At 40.3% G+C, this 19,378-nt stretch overlaps 2 protein-coding genes across 2 annotated transcripts; both read right to left on the reverse strand.

The window, feature by feature from the left end:
- Positions 1-158: 158 nt before the first annotated feature.
- On the reverse strand, positions 159-7,155 carry slc6a14 (solute carrier family 6 member 14). Its single transcript, XM_069152632.1, has 15 exons — positions 7,090-7,155; positions 6,610-6,754; positions 6,372-6,503; positions 5,737-5,897; positions 5,370-5,455; positions 5,145-5,277; positions 3,797-3,937; positions 3,553-3,688; positions 3,366-3,458; positions 3,155-3,280; positions 2,954-3,072; positions 2,730-2,829; positions 893-1,002; positions 470-637; positions 159-314 (listed from the first exon to the last, which is right to left on the reverse strand). Exons 1-15 carry the CDS (start codon positions 7,153-7,155, stop codon positions 159-161), a joined length of 1,872 nt encoding a protein of 623 aa, XP_069008733.1.
- A 3,029-nt stretch (positions 7,156-10,184) lies between these two features.
- On the reverse strand, positions 10,185-14,062 carry fmoda (fibromodulin a). The gene is made up of 6 exons (XM_069151263.1): positions 14,013-14,062; positions 12,955-13,350; positions 12,047-12,169; positions 11,807-11,947; positions 11,457-11,724; positions 10,185-11,128 (listed from the first exon to the last, which is right to left on the reverse strand). Exons 2-6 carry the CDS (start codon positions 13,324-13,326, stop codon positions 10,977-10,979), a joined length of 1,056 nt encoding a protein of 351 aa, XP_069007364.1. The 5' UTR covers positions 13,327-13,350; positions 14,013-14,062; the 3' UTR covers positions 10,185-10,976.
- Between the last annotated feature and the right edge of the window lie 5,316 nt (positions 14,063-19,378).

Raw genomic sequence — 19,378 nt, forward strand, 5'->3', positions numbered from 1 at the left:
TCAATTTCAACAGGTGTAATCTGCTTAAATATATATATATATTTGGGACACTCTGCCCCCTTGAGGTAAAAAAAAAATGCTTTTAGAACAAGGTATTCATAGATTACAGAGTTTGACAAAAGAAAACACAACAATAGGTAGACACATAGAAAGTAACATTAGAAACTTGTGCTCCAGATCACATCCATGTCAACTTCTGTTTTTTTTTTATGGTTCTTCCTTCGGTGGCAGCATTCCTCTGAGTAGCGCTCACCTCGATGTACGTCCAAGTAGGGATGCCACTCTTCAGCTGGAGAGCACAGCGACTTCAGACGCTGCAGAGAGTGAACAGCAAGAATTTAAGTGACGATTTCCTTTTTCATGGAAATCCCTTCTTGAAGTAGAAAAAAAAAAAAAAAAATCCAAGCTGCACATCACTGGAATGCAAAAAAACAAGAAGAGTGTTTTGATCCACCACAGACGCACGCACCTTCCAGGGGTTTCCTTTTGCTTTTATCATGTTATAAACAGCAACAACTGGGATCCAGATGAGGATGAAGGCAACCATGCACCAGCCCAGAGCTATACCCCAGTCTGGGTATGGGACTTTTCCATAGGTAGGGGGAACGAAGGTCACCAGAGACCAGCCCAAGATCAACTAGAAAACAGTAACATCAACTACAAATTCAATGTCTGCAGACAAAGAGATACAATATACAAGGAGCACGACAGTTTTCCATGAATTGATGTGCCTTTTGATGGAATTAAGAATTATTGATTCAACTCTCGTAATGGTACTGAGCACATACGCATTTACATCCACAGTATTTTTTGTATGAGGTTTTGTGCATGCAGATTGTATTTCCACAAAAATAAAGATAAAGAAACAGAAACACTGTGATGTTGGACTCACTGCTATGATGCAGGGGCTGAAAAAGAACCAACACGCTCTCCACCACAACCAGAAAGCCGACGACTTATTTCCCAGCATCATCTCAATATCTTTAATGAAACGGTTTCCTCCTGTGAAGTGTTAGAAGAACATACACATGTTGGTGTCTTTTAAAAATTGTCTCAAAATTTTGAAAGCATATACAGTGCATCCGGAAAGTATTCACAGCGCTTCACTTTTTACACATTTTGTTATGTCACAGCCTTATTCCAAAATGGATTAAATTCATTTTTCCCCTCAAAATTCTACACACAATATCCCATAATGACAAAGTGAAAATAGTTTGTTTAAAATTTTTGCAAATCTATTAAAAATAAAGAACGAAAATATAACACGCACATAAGTATTCACAGCCTTTGCTCAATACTTTGTTGAAGCACCTTTGGCAGAAATTACAGCCTCAAGTCTTTTTGAGTATGATGCTACAAGCTTGGCACCTATTTTTGGGCAGTTTCTCCCATTCTTCTTTGCAGGACCTCTCAAGCTCCATCAGGTTGGATGGGGAGTGTTGGTGCACAGCCATTTTCAGATCTCTCCAGAGATGTTCAATCAGGTTCAAGTCTGGGCTCTGCCTGGGCCTCTCAAAGACATTCACAGAGTTGTCCTGAAGCCATTCCTTTGTTATCTTGGCTGTGTGCTTCGGGTCGTTGTCCTGTTGGAAGATGAACCTTCGCCCCAGTCTGAGGTCCAGAGCGCTCTGGAGAAGGTTTTCATCAAGGATGTCTCTGTACATTGCTGCATTCATCTTTCCCTCCATCCTGACTAGTCTCCCAGTTCCTGCCGCTGAAAAACATCCCCACAGCATGATGCTGCCACCACCATGCTTCACCATAGAGATGGTATTGGCCAGGTGATGAGCGGTGCCTGGTTTCCTCCAAACATGACGCTTGGCATTCAGGGCAAAGAGTTCAATCTTTGTTTCATCAGACCAGAGAATTTAGTTTCTCATGGTCTGAGAGTCCTTCAGGTGCCTTTTGGTAAACTCCAGGTAGGCTGTCATGTGCCTTTTACTGAAGAGTGGCTTCCGTCTGGGCACTCTACCATACAGGCCTGCTTGGTGGAGTGCTGCAGAGATGGTTGTCCTTCTGGAAGGTTCTCCTCTCTTCACAGAGCAACGTTGGAGCTCTGTCAGAGTGACCATCGGGTTCTTGGTCACCTCCCTGACTAAGGCCCTTCTCCCCCGTTCGCTCAGTTTGGCCGGGCGGCCGACTCTAGGAAGAGTCCTGGTGGTTCCAAACTTCTTCCATTTACGGATGATGGAGGCCACTGTGCTCATTGGAACCTTCAATGCTGCAGAAATTTTTCTCTAACCTTCCCCAGATCTGTGCCTCCATACAATCCTGTCTCGGAGGTCTACAGACAATTCCTTGGACTTCATGGCTTGATTTGTGCTCTGACATGCACTGTCAACTGTGGGACCTTATATAGACGGTGTGTGTCTTTCCAAATCATGTCCAATCAACTGAATTTACCACAGGTGGACTCCAATCAAGTTGTAGAAACATCTCAAGGATGATCAGTGGAAACAGGATGCACCTGAGCTCAATGTTGAGTGTAATGGCAAAGGCTGTGAATACTTATGTACATGTGATTTTTTTGTTTTTGATTTTTAATAGATTTGCAAAAATTTCAACATTTTTTATTTCACGTTGTGATTATGGGGTATTATGTGTAGAATTTTGAGGGAAAAATGAATTTAATCCATTTTGGAATAAGGCTGTAATATAACAAAATGTGGAAAAAGTGAAGCGCTGTGAATACTTTCCGGATGCACGGTATATCCAGTTATCATATTTACCGTAAATGTAGGCGACGGCAGCGACCTCCAAGAGAGCCAAAACTAGCAGCACCCAGCTGGCAACAAACTGGTCCATGAGAGTCACCCAGTATATTCCTGCCTATGACACACACACACACACACACACACACACACACACACACACACACACACACACACACACAGAAGTTAAATAGATCTATCTCAGACGACAGTAACACAAAGTTGCAGAGAGGCCGACTCACCCTTGTGACACATGGCAGACCGAGGAGGTAGAGGATGCAACTTATTGCTATTGTCAATAAGGCACGTTTGGATTTGAAGATTTTCGGGAAGGCATCCAGCAGGCAGGTGGTGAGCACCTCTAATGACAAGAAGAGAGATTTCAGGATGCTACAAACTAACAGCTAACATCTGCAACATTCAGTGGAAGTTTAAGGGCTCACCTATTCCTGCAAACTGAGAGTCCAGACCGACCATCAGAAGCATGAAGAAGAACAAAATGGACCACAGCGGGGAGATGGGAAGCTTAGAGAGAGCATCTGGATATGCGATGAAAGCGAGGCCAAATCCTTCAAAAAGACAAAACAAAAAAACATCAGAACCACTTGCTAGGCTGCCACATTTCTTCCAATTCCCATGGTTTGTCTGTCTGACCTTCCTTCACCACCTCTTCAACAGGTATTTTATAGACGTGAGCCATATGACCCAAGATTGAAAATATGGCAAAGCCTGCAAACACACTGGTCCCTGTAGGAAGATATAAAAACAGTAGATTCATTGAGATAAATATTGACATTATTTTTCATCTTTCAGTGAACAGAGTTGTTAGCCAGGCTCCTACCAGCATTAGTAAGTGTTACAACAAATGAGTCCTTGAAAACATTGTTGTTAAAGCTGTTATAGGAAGCAAGAGTCATGAGTCCGCCCCAGCCAATAGAGAGAGAGTAGAAGGTCTGAGTTGCAGCATCTTTCCACACCTAAAACACACAGTAATGATTTGGATCAAAATGGAGTTATTGTTTTTTAGAATAATAGTCTTGTGAGTGTAATGTGTTGTACTTAAACATGGATTGACAGGTGCCTACCTGTGCTTCAGTCAGTTTAGTTAAGTTGGACTGGGAACCGATGTAGAACTCGATCCCGTCTTTAGCTCCCTCTAGTGTCACACCTCTAATCAGCAGGATCAAAATCACCACATATGGAAATGTAGCTGTGAAATACACAACCTAGAGAGACAAAATAGTAAAACCTATCAAACAATACGAATGCAAGGATTTCCTCTCTCTGTTTATCACACAGATTTCCAGTTTGAAGCTAGTTTTACCTCATGACAAAAACGTATACGTTGTGCTTTTATGTGTATGCACTTTCTTTCCAAGAGTCAGATGAAAAGACTAAAGTAAACTGCACATTGTATTAATATAAAGCTGAAGGAAGCATCTGGTTGGTTTAGTCTTTAGTTAAAGACTGTGAAAAAGGGGAAACAGAAATTCTTCACCGGGGCCTAACTGGCCGGGTCCCTTCACACCACTTGCAGTCGTCATAATCAAACAGAGTCTTCGGAGTCTGATGCGATGGTGTTTATTGAAAATCAAGGGTCTCAACAAACCAGGTGATCTCATGACAGCAACTGAAGTGAAATTGTTAGGCACTGTCTTTATTCTTATTGTTGAGTTCCCCGGGAAGTTACTCTGCTATCATGAGTCCTATTAACCTAACACACGTTTGTCATAAATCCCATGCATGAACCCTATTCACTATAATTGAAAATACATGCTTCTGCTCATCAACTGCTGTTTTCCTATGTAGTGGCACAAAAGGTCTTGGCATGTTTGAGTGACCCACTGACATCACGCTGACCTTGTGACTGACCTGTGACTTGACATACACAACCCACAAAATCAAAACGAACATTCAAAGATTAATATTCAATCAAACTGGATTATAGAGATATAGATAAGTATATATCAAGAAAAGCTTATGTAGGTGAGCACACAAAGAAAAGTTCACACAGACGAGCACACAAGGAAAAATCTCCTAAACATGTCTCAGGTCAAAGTAAAATTATCCATCTTAATACCCTATATCTTAAACCAGAGTAAAAACACATAATGTGCTATTAATGTGTTTAAAAGTTAATTTAATTTAGTAAATGGTCTCGGTCGAGAAATCGTCCAGCATGCAGCCCCACATAAAGCTGCTCCAACACTCATCTATCTCATTAAAAGAAAGTCAATTTCCCCAAAATGTCTGTCTGTTACTTTGACACGGTAAACAGTGAACTTCCTTTACTGTCTTGTAAACTGTCTTGTTACTGTCTAAGTGACAGATATATTCTAAACTCTGTGTTTTTAACTTGACCTATTACACGCATTATCCATTATGTAGGACAAACTGTAACAAGGACCTGATGTGAGGTGGATGCTGACTTACTTTTCCTGATGACTTGATGCCTCTGATGAGCGCCGCAGCAACAATCGTAGAGCTCAGCAGCAGACAGAGGGCCAAGTGCCAAACTACTGGTCCTGTTTCATCGAGACCACCGGATCTCTGCAGAGCCACACGACTGAGAAGGAGGAGAAACATCAATCTGTACAGCCAGAGCAGTGCGACAAGTATATGTATTTGTGCTTGTTTGCATGAGTGTGTGATTCTTACTCCCAGTACTGTTCACTCGGGCTCTGCACTGCAACCTTGATCGTGTTGTTTGAAGAGCAAGTGTTGTTTCCCTGAGTCCAGTTGGCCATCAAAACACCACTTACATTACAATACACTGGACAAAGACAGAGGGGCAGTAAATCACTCTACAAGCCTTATAGAACACAACTGTTCTAGATTTGTTCCAAAATGGGTGCCACTTCCAGAACGACCAAACAGTGAGTGAATCAAAACTTTCAAATGTACTTTCTCATCTTTGATTTATATCTAATTATGTCATCCAATCTGGTGAGAATAGCAATGAAGCTGCCATCAAACAGCTCATTTAACAAACAACTCTTAAATAACAAGGAATAAAGCGAGCACCTATAGGCATGCTGCTGCAGTTGGTGTCAGCCCAGCTGAAGCAACTGGACCACGGCAGAGGAGACTGCATGGAGGCAAACATGTAGTACAGGCTGTAGGCGATGATCACGTTATAGTAAATGGAGACTATTAGAGTCACCATCACCATAGCAACACCAACACCTGAGGTAGAAAGAGTTGAAAAGAAAATCTAATGAGAAACCTCAGTAAAATTTAGTTTACTCTGTTTAAGTGAGTTGTATCAGTTCGCTTGTAGGTGCCTAAAAACTAAAAGTCCCCTTGTCAAGAAAAAGGTTTCCTGTGTCTCGAGCTGCAGCCCTGCAAAAGGTCCCCTGAGGTCTGACTTCATTGTTTTTGTCTCCTGATTCTAGTGTGCATTAACTCCGTACCATTAAAGTCTAAGCTCATCCCACAGCCGTCTTTACTGCGGAAATTAAAACCGATGCTTTATGATAAGTACAGTTGCATTGGTACCTTATACACTAGCAGTAAAGTAAGAAAGAAAGTAGGTTAGGGTTAATTTTTGGTTACACAGTTGACCATTAACCACGAGCCTCATTAAATCAGTCATCTCTAACTGTTGGTCTTTGAATGCAACCAGATGACGTGTCACAGAACTTGAATGGTGGTTGTTACCCTGTAGCAGAGGCACCGCTCTCCACGCGTTGACTGGACCTTGGCTGCAGAACTGACCGAGGGCACTCTCCATAAAGAACAGAGGGATTCCCGCCAATACCAGCATCGTAAAATAAGGAATGAGAAAGGCACCTGCAAAGTGATGGATTTGGAAATATGCATCAAATAATTATCATGATACTAACAGTGTCACCTAATAGAAGCCCCAAACTGGATTAGATGGCAAATAATGTCAGACCCCCTCCATTCTTGTAGGCCAAATATGGAAATCTCCAGATATTTCCCAGTCCAACAGCATAGCCAACCATAGACAGGATGTACTCCCTCTTGCTGGCCCAGTTCCCACGCTCAGGGTTCTCATCCCCATTGTCCACATGTGGGTCCTATTCATTGATAAGTAAAAAAAAAAAAAAAAAAAAGTTTTAATCTGTTTTGAAATGTGTCACCAATCATTTGATGTAACAGGACGTTTTGGAAAAAAACAACAAGTTCGTGATAACAGTCTGTTTTACAACAATGGCAGAGAAATGTTTTAATTATTTCCACTCTTGGTGTTGTCAGCACAGAGAAGCAGAGCCATCAGTTCATTCCCTGAGGAGGCTAAAGTGACACTGGCTCCATCATAATTAACTTGCAGAACATTTTTGAATTTCTTCAATTAAAGGTAAAGCCAAGAAAGTTTTTTTTTGTGTTCTTAAGTAAGTCTGGTCTGTCCTACCTGTTTGACCACAGAAGGATTTCTGGAAATGATATCCCTGAAATGGTCCCAGACGTATTTCCTCATGTCTTTTCAGCTTCTTGTTAAAGGTCTACATGAAAGACTCAAATCAGTCCTTTATGCTTGTTTTAAAGCCCCCGCCCCTCTCCCCTCCATGACAGGTGAGGGATGTTTTCCAACCAATCACCTGCCTGCACCCTCCCCCTGAGGTGGTTGTCTATTTCTATGATAACTCGTTTTAAACTAGAACATAGTGCATGTTAGTGAAGGGTGTTAAATTACTGAGTAACCAAAGTGTGTGCTGTTTAAGGTTGCTTTGCAATATCAGGATTATTAATTCCCCATACAAGTATGTCCACTGCACAAAATCAAGTAGCTAAAATAAACCTACACGGATACAGGAATTCCTCCCTTTAGTTTCTTGCAAGAGTAATATCATGTTTTGCAGTGCAGTAATGTGTGATAGTAGTGTGTGTGTGTGTGTGTGTGTGTGTGTGTGTGTGTGTGTGTGTGTGTGTGTGTGTGTGTGTGTGTGTGAGAGTCAGGTGGCCTTGTCTTCACCACCACTCCCCAAAGCCACTGCCACTACTGTGGACAAAGCTCATTTTGGTCAATGACATCTCAACCTAATGACCACACTGCTAACATGCATGCGTCTGTGTCACATGTAATTGCAGCGTACTGATGTGACCACAACCCTGTCAGATGACTGGTTTAGGTTTATTCCAAAATATTACGACAGCCATTGAAACACATCCCAAAACTCACGTTGAACTAAAAATATTCTTATAAGCTTATACTGTATATATCTCATATATTAATACCTCATGAAATCACCAGGAAGTTAAATAAGTCTAACAACACATTCATTAAAACATTGAGTACATAATCAATAATTGTGATTTATTAAGTATGATCATGATGAATTATTTTCAAACAAATTTGGACCACTCAACCAAACCCTGCAGCACAGAGCACATCTGAAGTCATCATTATGTACTGTGATTGGCCAATTTGTGGCTCTGTTAATCTATATGCAGATTAATATGAATGAGACATGAACATAATAACTCAGACATCATAATAATTGAAAAATATTTGTTCTCACATTAAATGTTCGAGCACATTCTAGCAGTTTTACCCACATTGGATAGTGAAGATCAAATTTTCACTACCTGACTTCAGGCGCCACAAACGTGATGAACTCATGAGTAACTAATGCTAAAATTAATGTGTTGTTAATGCATGAGATCATGAATGAAAGACTATGAACTCATGTTACTTCCTAGAAGTAATGCTTATTGCTTAAGTCATGCATGAAGTCATGATAATTCATGTACCCTTATCGTAGAGTGTCACCGGTTCGTCTTCACATGCTAATGTTAGATATGTTAATAGATGAGATTTCTAGTGCCACTTCCTTTGTGTGAAATATAATAGTGTGTAATCATTTTGTATTCGTTATCATGCATAAATCTCCGCTATGTTGGAGATGGATATCAATAATAGTGGAGTAACACTCCCAATACTCCTCTGTGCTGACACAGTTTAGCTGCAGTTCTGCACTGGAAGACTCTTTTTACACAGGTTTTATTGGTCAATAGGACTTCAAAGATGACACCAGGTTAATGCCTGACTTGTTTGGGTGCTGGATGGATGTTTTCCAGAAGAAAACATTTTACTGCTTGGGCAGAGGAGTCATTTCTATATGTGATAAAAAAAAAAAAATTAAAAAAAATCTCTTTTTACAGGCTTATAAACATAATTTTTACTGTTGAGCTGCACATGACCTCATTTCTTGACTGATTTCTAGCCTCTTTAACAATGCAATTTCCTCTTTGCATTATTAAAGTATCTGAACCGCAACATCCCATGTCTTAACTTTTTCAATATAATAAAGTAATAATGTGTCCCCCAAAATCCCCTGAAATAATTTTTGCTGCTCAAAACTGTGATGGATTTCACAATGAGGATAAAGTAAAGGAAGAGGAAGTGAGTCATATATTCTCACTGTCAAAATGTATACATCATTACTGCTTTTATTGATTTCTGAGCTTGTTAGTTTCAGGCAGAGAATAAAAAGTGTTATCATCTCCTAGCAGTGACCCAGACCTGTGAGCAATGGCCTCTACTTCATGTTGTCTGTGACATTTGACCCTAATATAACCCCTGAGAACACATCGTATAGATAATCTGTAATGACCAAAGAGTCTAAAACAATATATTGCGTCCTCTGACCATCCCACCGCTGGCTAGCTGACACAGAGAGTTTGGCCCTGATGCAACAGTGCATCACCATCCACATGGTCAGAGTCAGACACACGCACAAATCCATCCCAGAATACTTTGGTTTACAGCATTGTATGCACAGAGTTGAAAGAGGTGCATTGCTATGACATACAAAGTGAATTCTTCTGAAAAAAAAAAAAACATTCAGAAAGAGCTAAAAAAAAAAAAGGAGAACAAATGATGCAGGAACTGTAAGTTGCTGTCCAGTAAAGCCAGTCAGCCTGAAGATTCTTGTAGTATTACGCAATCATCTCAGTCAAAAAATAATGGGCATTTGGCTGCTTCTTACAGATGATACATGGTGGTTTGGGGGAAGATGAAGGATGACGGAGGAAGAAAAGAAGAAAAAGAAAGGTTTTCCAGCCATATACTGAGTTTTAAAGGAGTCCAGTATGTTGACAGAAAGCTTTCCTCCCTCGGTTTACTGTACAAACACGACATCATTTATAAAGTGTTGACCCTCTGTTGCCTCTCTCGGTGGATCTGAACTCTCTGTGCACCTCAGGTTCATTGCATGAATGAAGTGAAGTGAAAGACTACTTCATCCTCTCCATTAGGCACATACTTTAAAGAATCATGCTAGAATGTATTTTAAAAGCATGAATAATAAAATTCTTCGTTTCCCATTAACCTGTGAGATAACAAGTGTATTCATAAGAATCTAACAATAAGAGATAGTATGACCTTGAGCTTTAATTCAAAAGGAAGCACATTTATTGTATCCGTTAAGTGCATTTCTTCAAAAGTAGAATTCGTCACACTCTATATTTTAACAATTCCAACCTTTATTTATTCTGGAATGGGCTCATAAACAAAAACAATCCATGCAATGCCTACAGTAACTCCAAAATCATAATTCAAACAAGTCCTCCGTGTGTTTGATTCACTACAGTACAGGATGGATATATTTTTCACATGGTACATGGATATTTTAAAGGGCTCTAAGTAAAATGGATTTCACTGTGCAAAAAGAGGATATTAAACAGAATCAAGCAGTAACAGCTTTTCAAGATAAAATAATGTAAATAACTGCAGTAGAAATTATAATAAGGTGTTATAGTGTTTACGACAGATTTTATTTAGAAATCATACAATTCACTATACATGTTGCAAAATGTTTGTCATGACTTCATCAGACAAAGCAATGAAAGGCATGGAGGATGACAGAGAGAAAACATGAAATAAAATAATAACAATAAAAAACATTGAATATAAAGGTCATTGATCCTTACAGCCCAATATAAGGAAGATCAGGGTCAAAGGAACGTCACATGTGGCTCATACATCTTATTGAGCTTATATATTGTTGTTGTTTTTGTGGATAAAAGCTAATTTGATTTACCTGATAAATCTAACTGAGGTTAAGAATCTAATTTGCAAAAGAGACTATTTTTTTTTAATAAGAAACATCTGGTGAAGCCTCTTCACATATGAAACTCTTTGCTCTCACTACAGTGTAAATAGTGGGTGTTATATTGGGAACTGTTGCCACCTGCAGCCAATATCAAATTATATCATCCCACAAGCTGTGATTTGGTTTACGCACGTGTCACAAAAATTTCACACCGTGGATGCCACGAACTGTGTTGTGCACACAGTTATACCTCGATGCTGGAAGCCTGGCGAAGGCAAAGGGCCGACTCTGGAGGGATGTCCCCATGATTGATCTCGTTCCCGTCCAGCCTCAGCGTCCGCAGTTTGGAGAAATTTGAGACATCCACAACGCTGCAGAAACTGCCCATAGTGAACTCTGCCGCCGGAAGTCAGAGGAGACGCGGTCATGAATTTATTTATCTATACATGTACAGTAGCACCTGAACCACACATCAGTGAGGAAAATGACACTTCTGCAGAAAATCCTTCAGTATTCTTGCTTAAATCCAGCAAACAGGTCCACAGTAGTTGTTTAGGTTTCAAATGTTGCTAAATCTTCATGTGCATACAAAAACAGAATGATCTCATGGGAAATAACTAAAACTGTTCTAACTTTGGCACCAAATGGTCTTTTTCATGACTTTAATAACACTTTTTAAGTGAATTTTGTGCACAAATGAAAATCACTTTTGTAGGCTGCTTACCTTTGATCTGATTGGCTTGCAGGTAAAGATGCTGCAGTGTGGTGCTGACTATCGGGATTCTCTCCAGTTTGTTGAAGCTCAGGTCCAGTTCCACCAGCCCAGTCACATTGAACGTGTTCGGGGGGATGCCCTTGTCTGTGAGCTGGTTGTGAGCCATTCTGACATACTGCAGCTGACTGAAGCGGCCCAGGAAGCCGTCCGGCAGAGAGTCAATGGAGTTGGACTCCAGGTAGAGCTGGTGCAGTTGTTCAGGCAGACTTTCTGGGAACTGGGACAGTTCATTAATAAAATATACAACATTTTCCCTTCGAGATCACCTGCTGTTTGCATACACACAGAAACACAATTACCTTTGTCAGCTTGTTGCCACTGATGTCCAGCAGCGTGAGAGATTTCAGAGCCTTCAGTGATGTGCCCAAGTCTGTGATAGCATTATCATGGAGATACAGGATGGTGAGGTTGTCCATTCCCTCCAGATCTACAGGTGTTACCTAGGCAACAGTGGTGATAATTTTGAAGTCCCAACGTGCGGCCAAAACAGAGACAACACAGAGGGGCTATGCTGAATATTAAACTGTGGGAAACATTACCTTTGCAATGCTGTTGTGGTTGATTCTCAGGTCTCGCAGGGAGCGAGGGAGGTCTGAAGGAATGCTGGTCAAATTGTTGTGTTGCAGATATAAACGCTGCAGCCCCTCCAACTTCAGAAATACCTAAAAAACCAATGTGGAAAACCCACTTGTGCATAACAGTAAAACCAAAGGATGAAATCCAACTATACAATGACATTGAATTATTTATTTGTGCAGTTATTTTTTACGGATACTTTATTTATTATTAAAATTAGGGCATGTGCTTTTGGGAAATACTTTTCCTCTCAGCCAGTGTCTGTCTTTGATTGACAGCAGATGGCAGGTTGAGCTGCAGCAGGAAAACAGAGACAAACTGAGATAACTTGTACATTTGCCACATTGGTTATTAACAGTGGTCCTCAAGGTGCTTGTTAATTAGATAAGAGGCAGGCTTAATCACTGTGGACAACAAAGTCTGTGGCTCTGGCAAAGTAAGCTGCTGTGTGACTCAGCGGGATTGTCTGCTCTGCTTATGATGTCATCACTGTTAAGACACATTTAAAAATGAAGGGAGCTGATTATATGTAGATAGAAAACTGAGGCTAAAGAAAACAAGAAATATTAAATATTGATTTCCCGATAATGGTTTCTTATTTTCTTTTCTCAAAGTAGAACAGAAGAAAAGTGATTTTCTCTGCAGATATGAGCTGCAGTAGATGAAAAAAAGCAAAGTATTGACAGCTGGATTTACAGATTGAGAAAGGTTTTTCCAAATGTGTAAAAATCACCTTTTTTCACCAACGAATGCAGCAATAAAACTAATATGACACAACAAGTTAGACACCTGCCAGCAATCTGAGAGCCATTTAGAGACCAGCATCACTGCATCTGAGCTCACTGAGTCCTGTGACCAGATGTAGGTTTACCTTCTTGCCAATGGCCTCTGATGTCAGCTGGTTGTGATGCATCATGAGCCACACCAAATTGGTTGCATTGACCAGAGCTGCGTCAGGCACATCTGTGATGGCATTGTTTTGGAGGTACAAGTACTTGACTCGGGAGGGAACGGTTGGCATGGCAGTCAGGCCCCGCCCATCGCAGTACATGGCAACAGGGAAGGAGGGCGGGCAGTCGCACTCATCGGGACACTCCCCTCCTGCACTGCCCGCCTGCAGGGAGGCAAAAGCGTATCTTTGGCTCTGCTGGCCATACAGCCAGGCCAAGGGGTCCGGAGGATGAGAGAGACAGAGTGGAAGCAGGGCAGAGGAGAGAAGGACAATCACCAGACGCATCATCATCGTCACACAAATCTTCCCTGCAATCTAACACAAGGAGAACACAGAGACACAGTGTTGGAAGTTAGACGAAAAAAAGTCATTCACAAATCAACAAAATTATAATGACAGATATTTCAAAGCATTTTGAAACAGCTATCACTCAGATTAAACTAATGGTAAAAGCTGTGCTTTTTACTCTAAAAAAATAAGTTTATGTTTTGCATCCATTGATGTAGAGGTCAATTATTTGCCAAAAATGATTTGATAAAATGTTGATTAAGCCACCAAATGGTCAAAAAAAGAAATTCTGCAAAGAGCACAACTTCTCTTGGAACTTTAGAAAGAATCTGCTAATATTCAAGAATATCTTTCGAAATCCAACTTCACCGTTTTCCTGTTGAGGTTAAACGAACAGTCCAAGGTGCAGTGCAGATACTGACTTTGTTTTGGAAATGTAACTGCCTGCTGGACGGCACATTCTTAGGGGTCTTAATCCGTGGGGGTCAGAAAATCTGGCCTGAATACCAGTTTTGTAAATGGTTCCCACTGGTGCCAGGAAATCTTTAAAAAAAATTACTTTTACATCTTCAAAAAAAAAAAAAAAAAAACCTCTGACTCTCATCATGTCTTTCAATCATCTTCTATTAGGCTTGATAGAAACACAGACATTTGTTCTCATGCATGCATGTACACACAAACACACCTACCTGACGAGAGAGACTGGCCCTCCTTGTCCCCCCTCTGTATCAGTGTGCGCTCACAACTGGAGTGACTCAGACAAACAGTTTGTAAAAAAATTTTCCCCCTCCCTGCCCTCCGTTCAGTTCTGCCAACCCCCTCTCCACCCCTCGTTCTGTTGCTGCGCTTTTGATTACTTCACCCCCTCGTCCAATCGCCTGCACCCCATTGTGTTTCCAGGAACACCCCACTCTGGAGCCTCTTTTTTTCCACCAGTATGACTGATGTGAGATGCAGTGGCTGTGAGGGATTGTTCCCATGTGTGTCTAGCACCGAACCCGACTCTTTCCTCACAACAAATACACCTTTGCACCTTTGATGTCCAGTTCTTTGGCTCTCTGGATACTTTTTTTTTTTTAAACAATGCAACACCCACAGTTGTTATTAAGGCACCTGACAAAAAGACAGTGGTGTCAGATTTGGCCCCAAACTTCATTGCTGTTTGTAGGAGAAAATACAACATCAAAAAGGCCAATGTTTTCTTCTTTATTGTATGATTTTGAAAAAAGAGAAGTTGGGGCTATTCTACTGAAATTTTTTGTTTTTTTATTGGCATGTTTGTGCAGTGCTGCAGGTGCTCGTACAAATTATACTGAAGTAGAAAATGTATATCTTTGTCAGCACACAGTTGTGGGGCGTTTCTATTGTGATCTGAGGTGGAAAAAAAATGATAACATAATAAAGTCATTCTTTTGTACCTATACGTAGGACCTACTTGTGGGTAGTGAGGAAAAGAAGCCCAACAAGGCCCTTCACATACAAATGCATTCAGTCAAATGATGCTTTTGGTAAATTGTGCTTTATCAAACATCATAATCATTTATAAGAAAATAATAATAAACATTATGCACACACACACACAAGTGAGTGTTTGAACGACAAAGGAACAGCAACATGTAATTATGTAACATCTCCTTTATTTTACTTATTAAAGCTCTGTAACACACTCTCATTTTAAAACAGCTGGATTTCTTTGCACGTGATTTGTACTCTGGAGAGGGGCCCCTTTCAGCTACCTCATAATATGGTAGCTGAAAGGGGCCCCATTCCGGGTTTTTTGGGCCAGCGGCTGTCTACTGTAGAGTGGGAGGTTTAAGGTAGTGTGAAGTTGTCATTGCAACATGTGCCGGTACGAGTGGCCATCTGGGTCCCTTTTCCTAAATAATATTTGGACGCCCCAATCATTTGCCTGGTTTGCTTTTGCATGTAGGAACAAATAACTATTTTACTGATACCTGAGTCACAAAATAAAATCTATTTGTATAGAAAATCTAATAATGGATAACATAACCTGGTATAGTATTCAGATGCCCTTCAGCCTTCTTAGCCAGAGACAAAGTTTTGTAGTAGGGGAGCATTTAACTCTCTCCGTCCGTCTCCAACAAACTTAAATCTTGTAAAGGGTTAAATGAAAACATGTGCGACAGTCTTCTCATGTTGTCTGTCTGGTCTTAATATGGGCCTCTTCCTGCCTTTGCATCCTCTCTCCAACTCGAGCTTCTTTTAAACCAGTGTTTTCTACTTATTAATATCTTTCATTTCTCAAGAACTATTTTATTAGTTTTTATGTCCTGTCCTCCTTGTCTATATTTTGTTCTCTTGTGACATCCTCCTGTAATGTAACAAAGGAAGAGATGAGATGTGTGATTGTTTGCTAAATAAACATGGTGTGATGAAGTATCTGGCCTTTACTTGTACGGAATTAAAATGCTGTGAATGTGAAAATTAAATATAAAACACATCTTTGCGATAAAAACATGCTCTGATGGTTAAACAAAAACTACAAAAAAGTATTTGGCTTTGCTAATTTGTGTGCAAACCCACTGGCCAGAGATCCACATTCAGTTGATTGTCATTGTCAGCATGTTGTGTATGTCTCACGTCTGCATCAACTCATACCTGTGATAAAAAAAAAAAAAACTGTAGCAAAGGGAAGAGCTGTGGCTTGTAGACCCTCACCTGACTGTTTTCGTACCAAAAGTAAGAGAAGAGGTTCAAAAGCCATTTCTCCTTTTGACTTGTAGGAATAATATGAAAGAAGTACAGCTTGTCTGCTCATGCAAACCCATTTAAATCAGAGCAACTCGAGGAATGTGCAGCATCAGTACATATGAATAAAACCCTGATGACAGAGCCGTTGCCCTCAATTTATGGCAAGTATAAATCTATGGACCATTGTGGAAGTGAAAGCTGTCTTTTTGATGCAAAGATTTATGCAAGTATTCATTCTATTAGAAAAGGCAGCATAAATAAAATGTATATTAAGGAAGAAAAAATAAATAAAAGCCAGATCATGACACTTTTGGCTAAAAGAAAATTACAATATCGTCACATTTCTTGAAAATGATTACAAAAGTAACTTTAAAGAGCAGACAGAGAGCAACGTGATATATTAAATTGTTTTGATTAATAAAACCCAAAGTGCAAAAACACACATTGCAATTTACTAAGTTAAATTTAAAAATAAATATCAGAGCTCAGTGACTCCCTGAAATGTACTGTTTACGCTAAGCTAAGCTAAGCTAGGCTAACTGTCTTCTGGCTGTAGCTTTATATTTCATGAAGATAATCTAAGTGTTATAATCTTTTCTTCCAACTCTTGGCAAGTATTTACAACAAACCATATTCCCACAAAGACCGACACATTCCTTCAAGTCATTGACATTGTTTTAGAGCACTTATCCAACTGCTGCATAGTCTTGGTCAGTGATCAAAGAGCCGCCCTGTCAACACTTGGCATCACTGAAGTATCTCTGAAGTTAAAACCTGAGTGAGTCCGCTGCGTAAACTGGCTTTGTGCCTTACATGTGTTATTTAAGTTGGTTGTTTCTTACTGTAGACATTGTTTCCGACGTCTGACAGCGAACAGATTTATAGACCAAAAAGTAGAAGAAAAGAACAAGCAGATGTCCACATTGAATTGCAGCTGAGCCTGGAGACTGTGGGTTGGACTTTTTTATTTTTGTGTGTCTGCAGGCATCTGTGGACACCATATGCAGCAGGTAAGATCTGTCAGTGCTCAGCCCAGACTTGTGAATCAACACAGCAGCCATATTCATTATTTAAATGCAATTTTAGGATGTATTTCTCAGTACAGCTTTATTTCTCTCTCATAGATCAGCGTTTCCTGTGAACTGAATCGGGGTGAACTCTGACCCTTTACGAGCCTTAAGTAGGTTAAATTATTTTCCAATATGACATCAAAGATCTATTTATATGAGATGGTCAAGTAGATAAACTATCTTATCTACGTAAACAAACATAGTGAAATCAATGTTAAAGAGTGAGAAACAGGTAACAGCAGTTACTATTTAGAGTGAGAGAAACTGATTTTAGAACTTCAAAGTAAAGGTCCAAAGTGGACTTTGTGTATCTGCAAACACATCCAACCCCCACTCACGTCCTTCCCGCTCCATCTCCTGTCTGGGTTGTGAGCAGCGCTGGGCATGGATCACGAGACCAGACGACCTAACCCTTTCAGCTGCGGCTGTGAAATCTTCACAGGAATGTCATCGAAAAATGTCATCCTGAGAATCACCTCTTTAATCACTCACCTGCAGAAAATGACAAAAAAAAGACCTGCAGAAACAACAACAGAGAGATCACAAACTATACAGAGCATACAGCCTCATGTTATGTTTTTATTACCAGCATGAAATCAGGTGGAAGAGCTCTACCTTGTTTGGAAGACAGCGACGTGCTTGAGATTAACTAAACTGTTTTATTATCTATGTATGGCAAACAGATGTTCTCTCATCTGGCTGCCATGCAGATTCATATGGCCCCATAAACTTGTTGTAAAAACATACTGTGTTTCTGCTTGTGAGTTAGGTTAGATGTTTTCCTCTTGTTGCTACACGACAACAAAATAAATCACAGAAACAACAAATTAAATCTGACACACTTTGTTGGACATTATCACAAGTTCATGATGCCTTGTCATACCTTGCCCCAACTTTCAACGCAACCTTTGCCAAAGACTAATGGTAAACTATGGTCGACTTTTTCCTCTACTGATTTATTGCACACTGGTGAGTGTGACACAGACACACACACACTGCAACTACCTCAACGGTCCTTTTGAAGGATGCCTGAGCAGCCTGCTCACTCTATGCCACACAAACTATATCAAATTCTGACCTGTCCTACGATAAATTGAATAAATAAAACGTCAACTGTCAAAGAAGATGCTCACATAAAAATGCAGAGGAATTAAACAAATGAAATTGTAGGAATGGGGTTCTTAGTGGTCCTGGGAAAATGTGGCTCCTCGAGGTAACTTGAACCGTGGCACCCTGGGGCACAGGGACAGCAAAACCATGCGATAGAAAGCAGATGTATGCAGAGACGCACACATACACGCGCACACACACACACACACACACACACACACACACACACACACACACACACACACACACACACACACACACACACACACACACACACACACACACACACACACACACACACACACACACATATAAATCACTCACAGATGGTCAAGATTACACCACTTCAAGCTTCACATCTTTTTCTCATATGGATAAAAGCAACAGCTTTTTATGCAAGTATGTTTTGATTATGGGTCTGATCTGAATTTTGGCATTGTCTTGGCACAGTCTTATGATCATCTGTATGATTTGACCCCTTTTAAATGTCATGTACCACACCGAAAGGGAGGTCTCAAACCGACACTGACTGTGACCCAGTGGACTGAGATTAAGGCAACTGTAACATCCCAGCATGGTGCTGGGGATGCTGACAAAAATATGTCGTATATTGATAAAAAAAAAAGAAAAAAAAAAAAAAAAAAGGAAGGTTTCTCCTCTCAATTTTTCTACTTCAGTCTTTGCAATGATCATTTTTTCAGTGTATTAAAAATAAAAACATCATTTGTTGGGTATTATTGCATCCCAACTGTCACTGGGCCTGTGTGCTGTTGATTAGTGAGGAAATAGAGCCCTCTAGTGTTAGTGACAGGGGATCATGAGAGGTGGATTTAAGCAGAGGATGGTGGAGGATTTCATAAGAGGATATGGAAGAAAAAGCAGAATAACTCAAGCTGAACCGATGCTGTGGAAAACCAACTCCAAAAGAAACACGTTAAACAATCAATGTTAAACAATGTTAATCTGGGTATCTGTAAGTTTGGACAATTAACTTTGAGTAACAATCTCGCTTCAACGTCTGATCAGTTGCGGTTTAGGAACACAATAGCTAAAGGACCAGCGTGTAGGATTTAGGGGGATCTGCTGACGTTTAGGAGATCCCTGTACACCAGGGGTGTCAAACTCATTTTAGTTAAGGGGCCACATACTGCCCACTTTAATCT

Source organism: Embiotoca jacksoni, unplaced genomic scaffold, assembly GCF_022577435.1.
Source record: "Embiotoca jacksoni isolate LCO1_2020_lvr unplaced genomic scaffold, fEmbJac1.0.p SCAF_1, whole genome shotgun sequence".
Taxonomy (NCBI): domain Eukaryota; kingdom Metazoa; phylum Chordata; class Actinopteri; family Embiotocidae; genus Embiotoca; species Embiotoca jacksoni.

Coding starts and splice junctions, on each gene's coding strand:
- slc6a14 (XM_069152632.1), bottom strand. CDS start 7,155: ATGAGGAAATACGTCTGGGACCATTTCAGGGATATCATTTCCAGAAAT. Junction 3,459..3,552: donor TGTAACACTTACTAATGCTG/GTAGGAGCCTGG, acceptor ATCTTCCTACAG/GGACCAGTGTGTTTGCAGGC. Junction 315..469: donor CAAAAGGAAACCCCTGGAAG/GTGCGTGCGTCT, acceptor CACTCTCTGCAG/CGTCTGAAGTCGCTGTGCTC.
- fmoda (XM_069151263.1), bottom strand. CDS start 13,326: ATGATGATGCGTCTGGTGATTGTCCTTCTCTCCTCTGCCCTGCTTCCA. Junction 11,948..12,046: donor ACCACAACAGCATTGCAAAG/GTAATGTTTCCC, acceptor ACTGTTGCCTAG/GTAACACCTGTAGATCTGGA. Junction 11,129..11,456: donor GCAAGCCAATCAGATCAAAG/GTAAGCAGCCTA, acceptor TTCCGGCGGCAG/AGTTCACTATGGGCAGTTTC.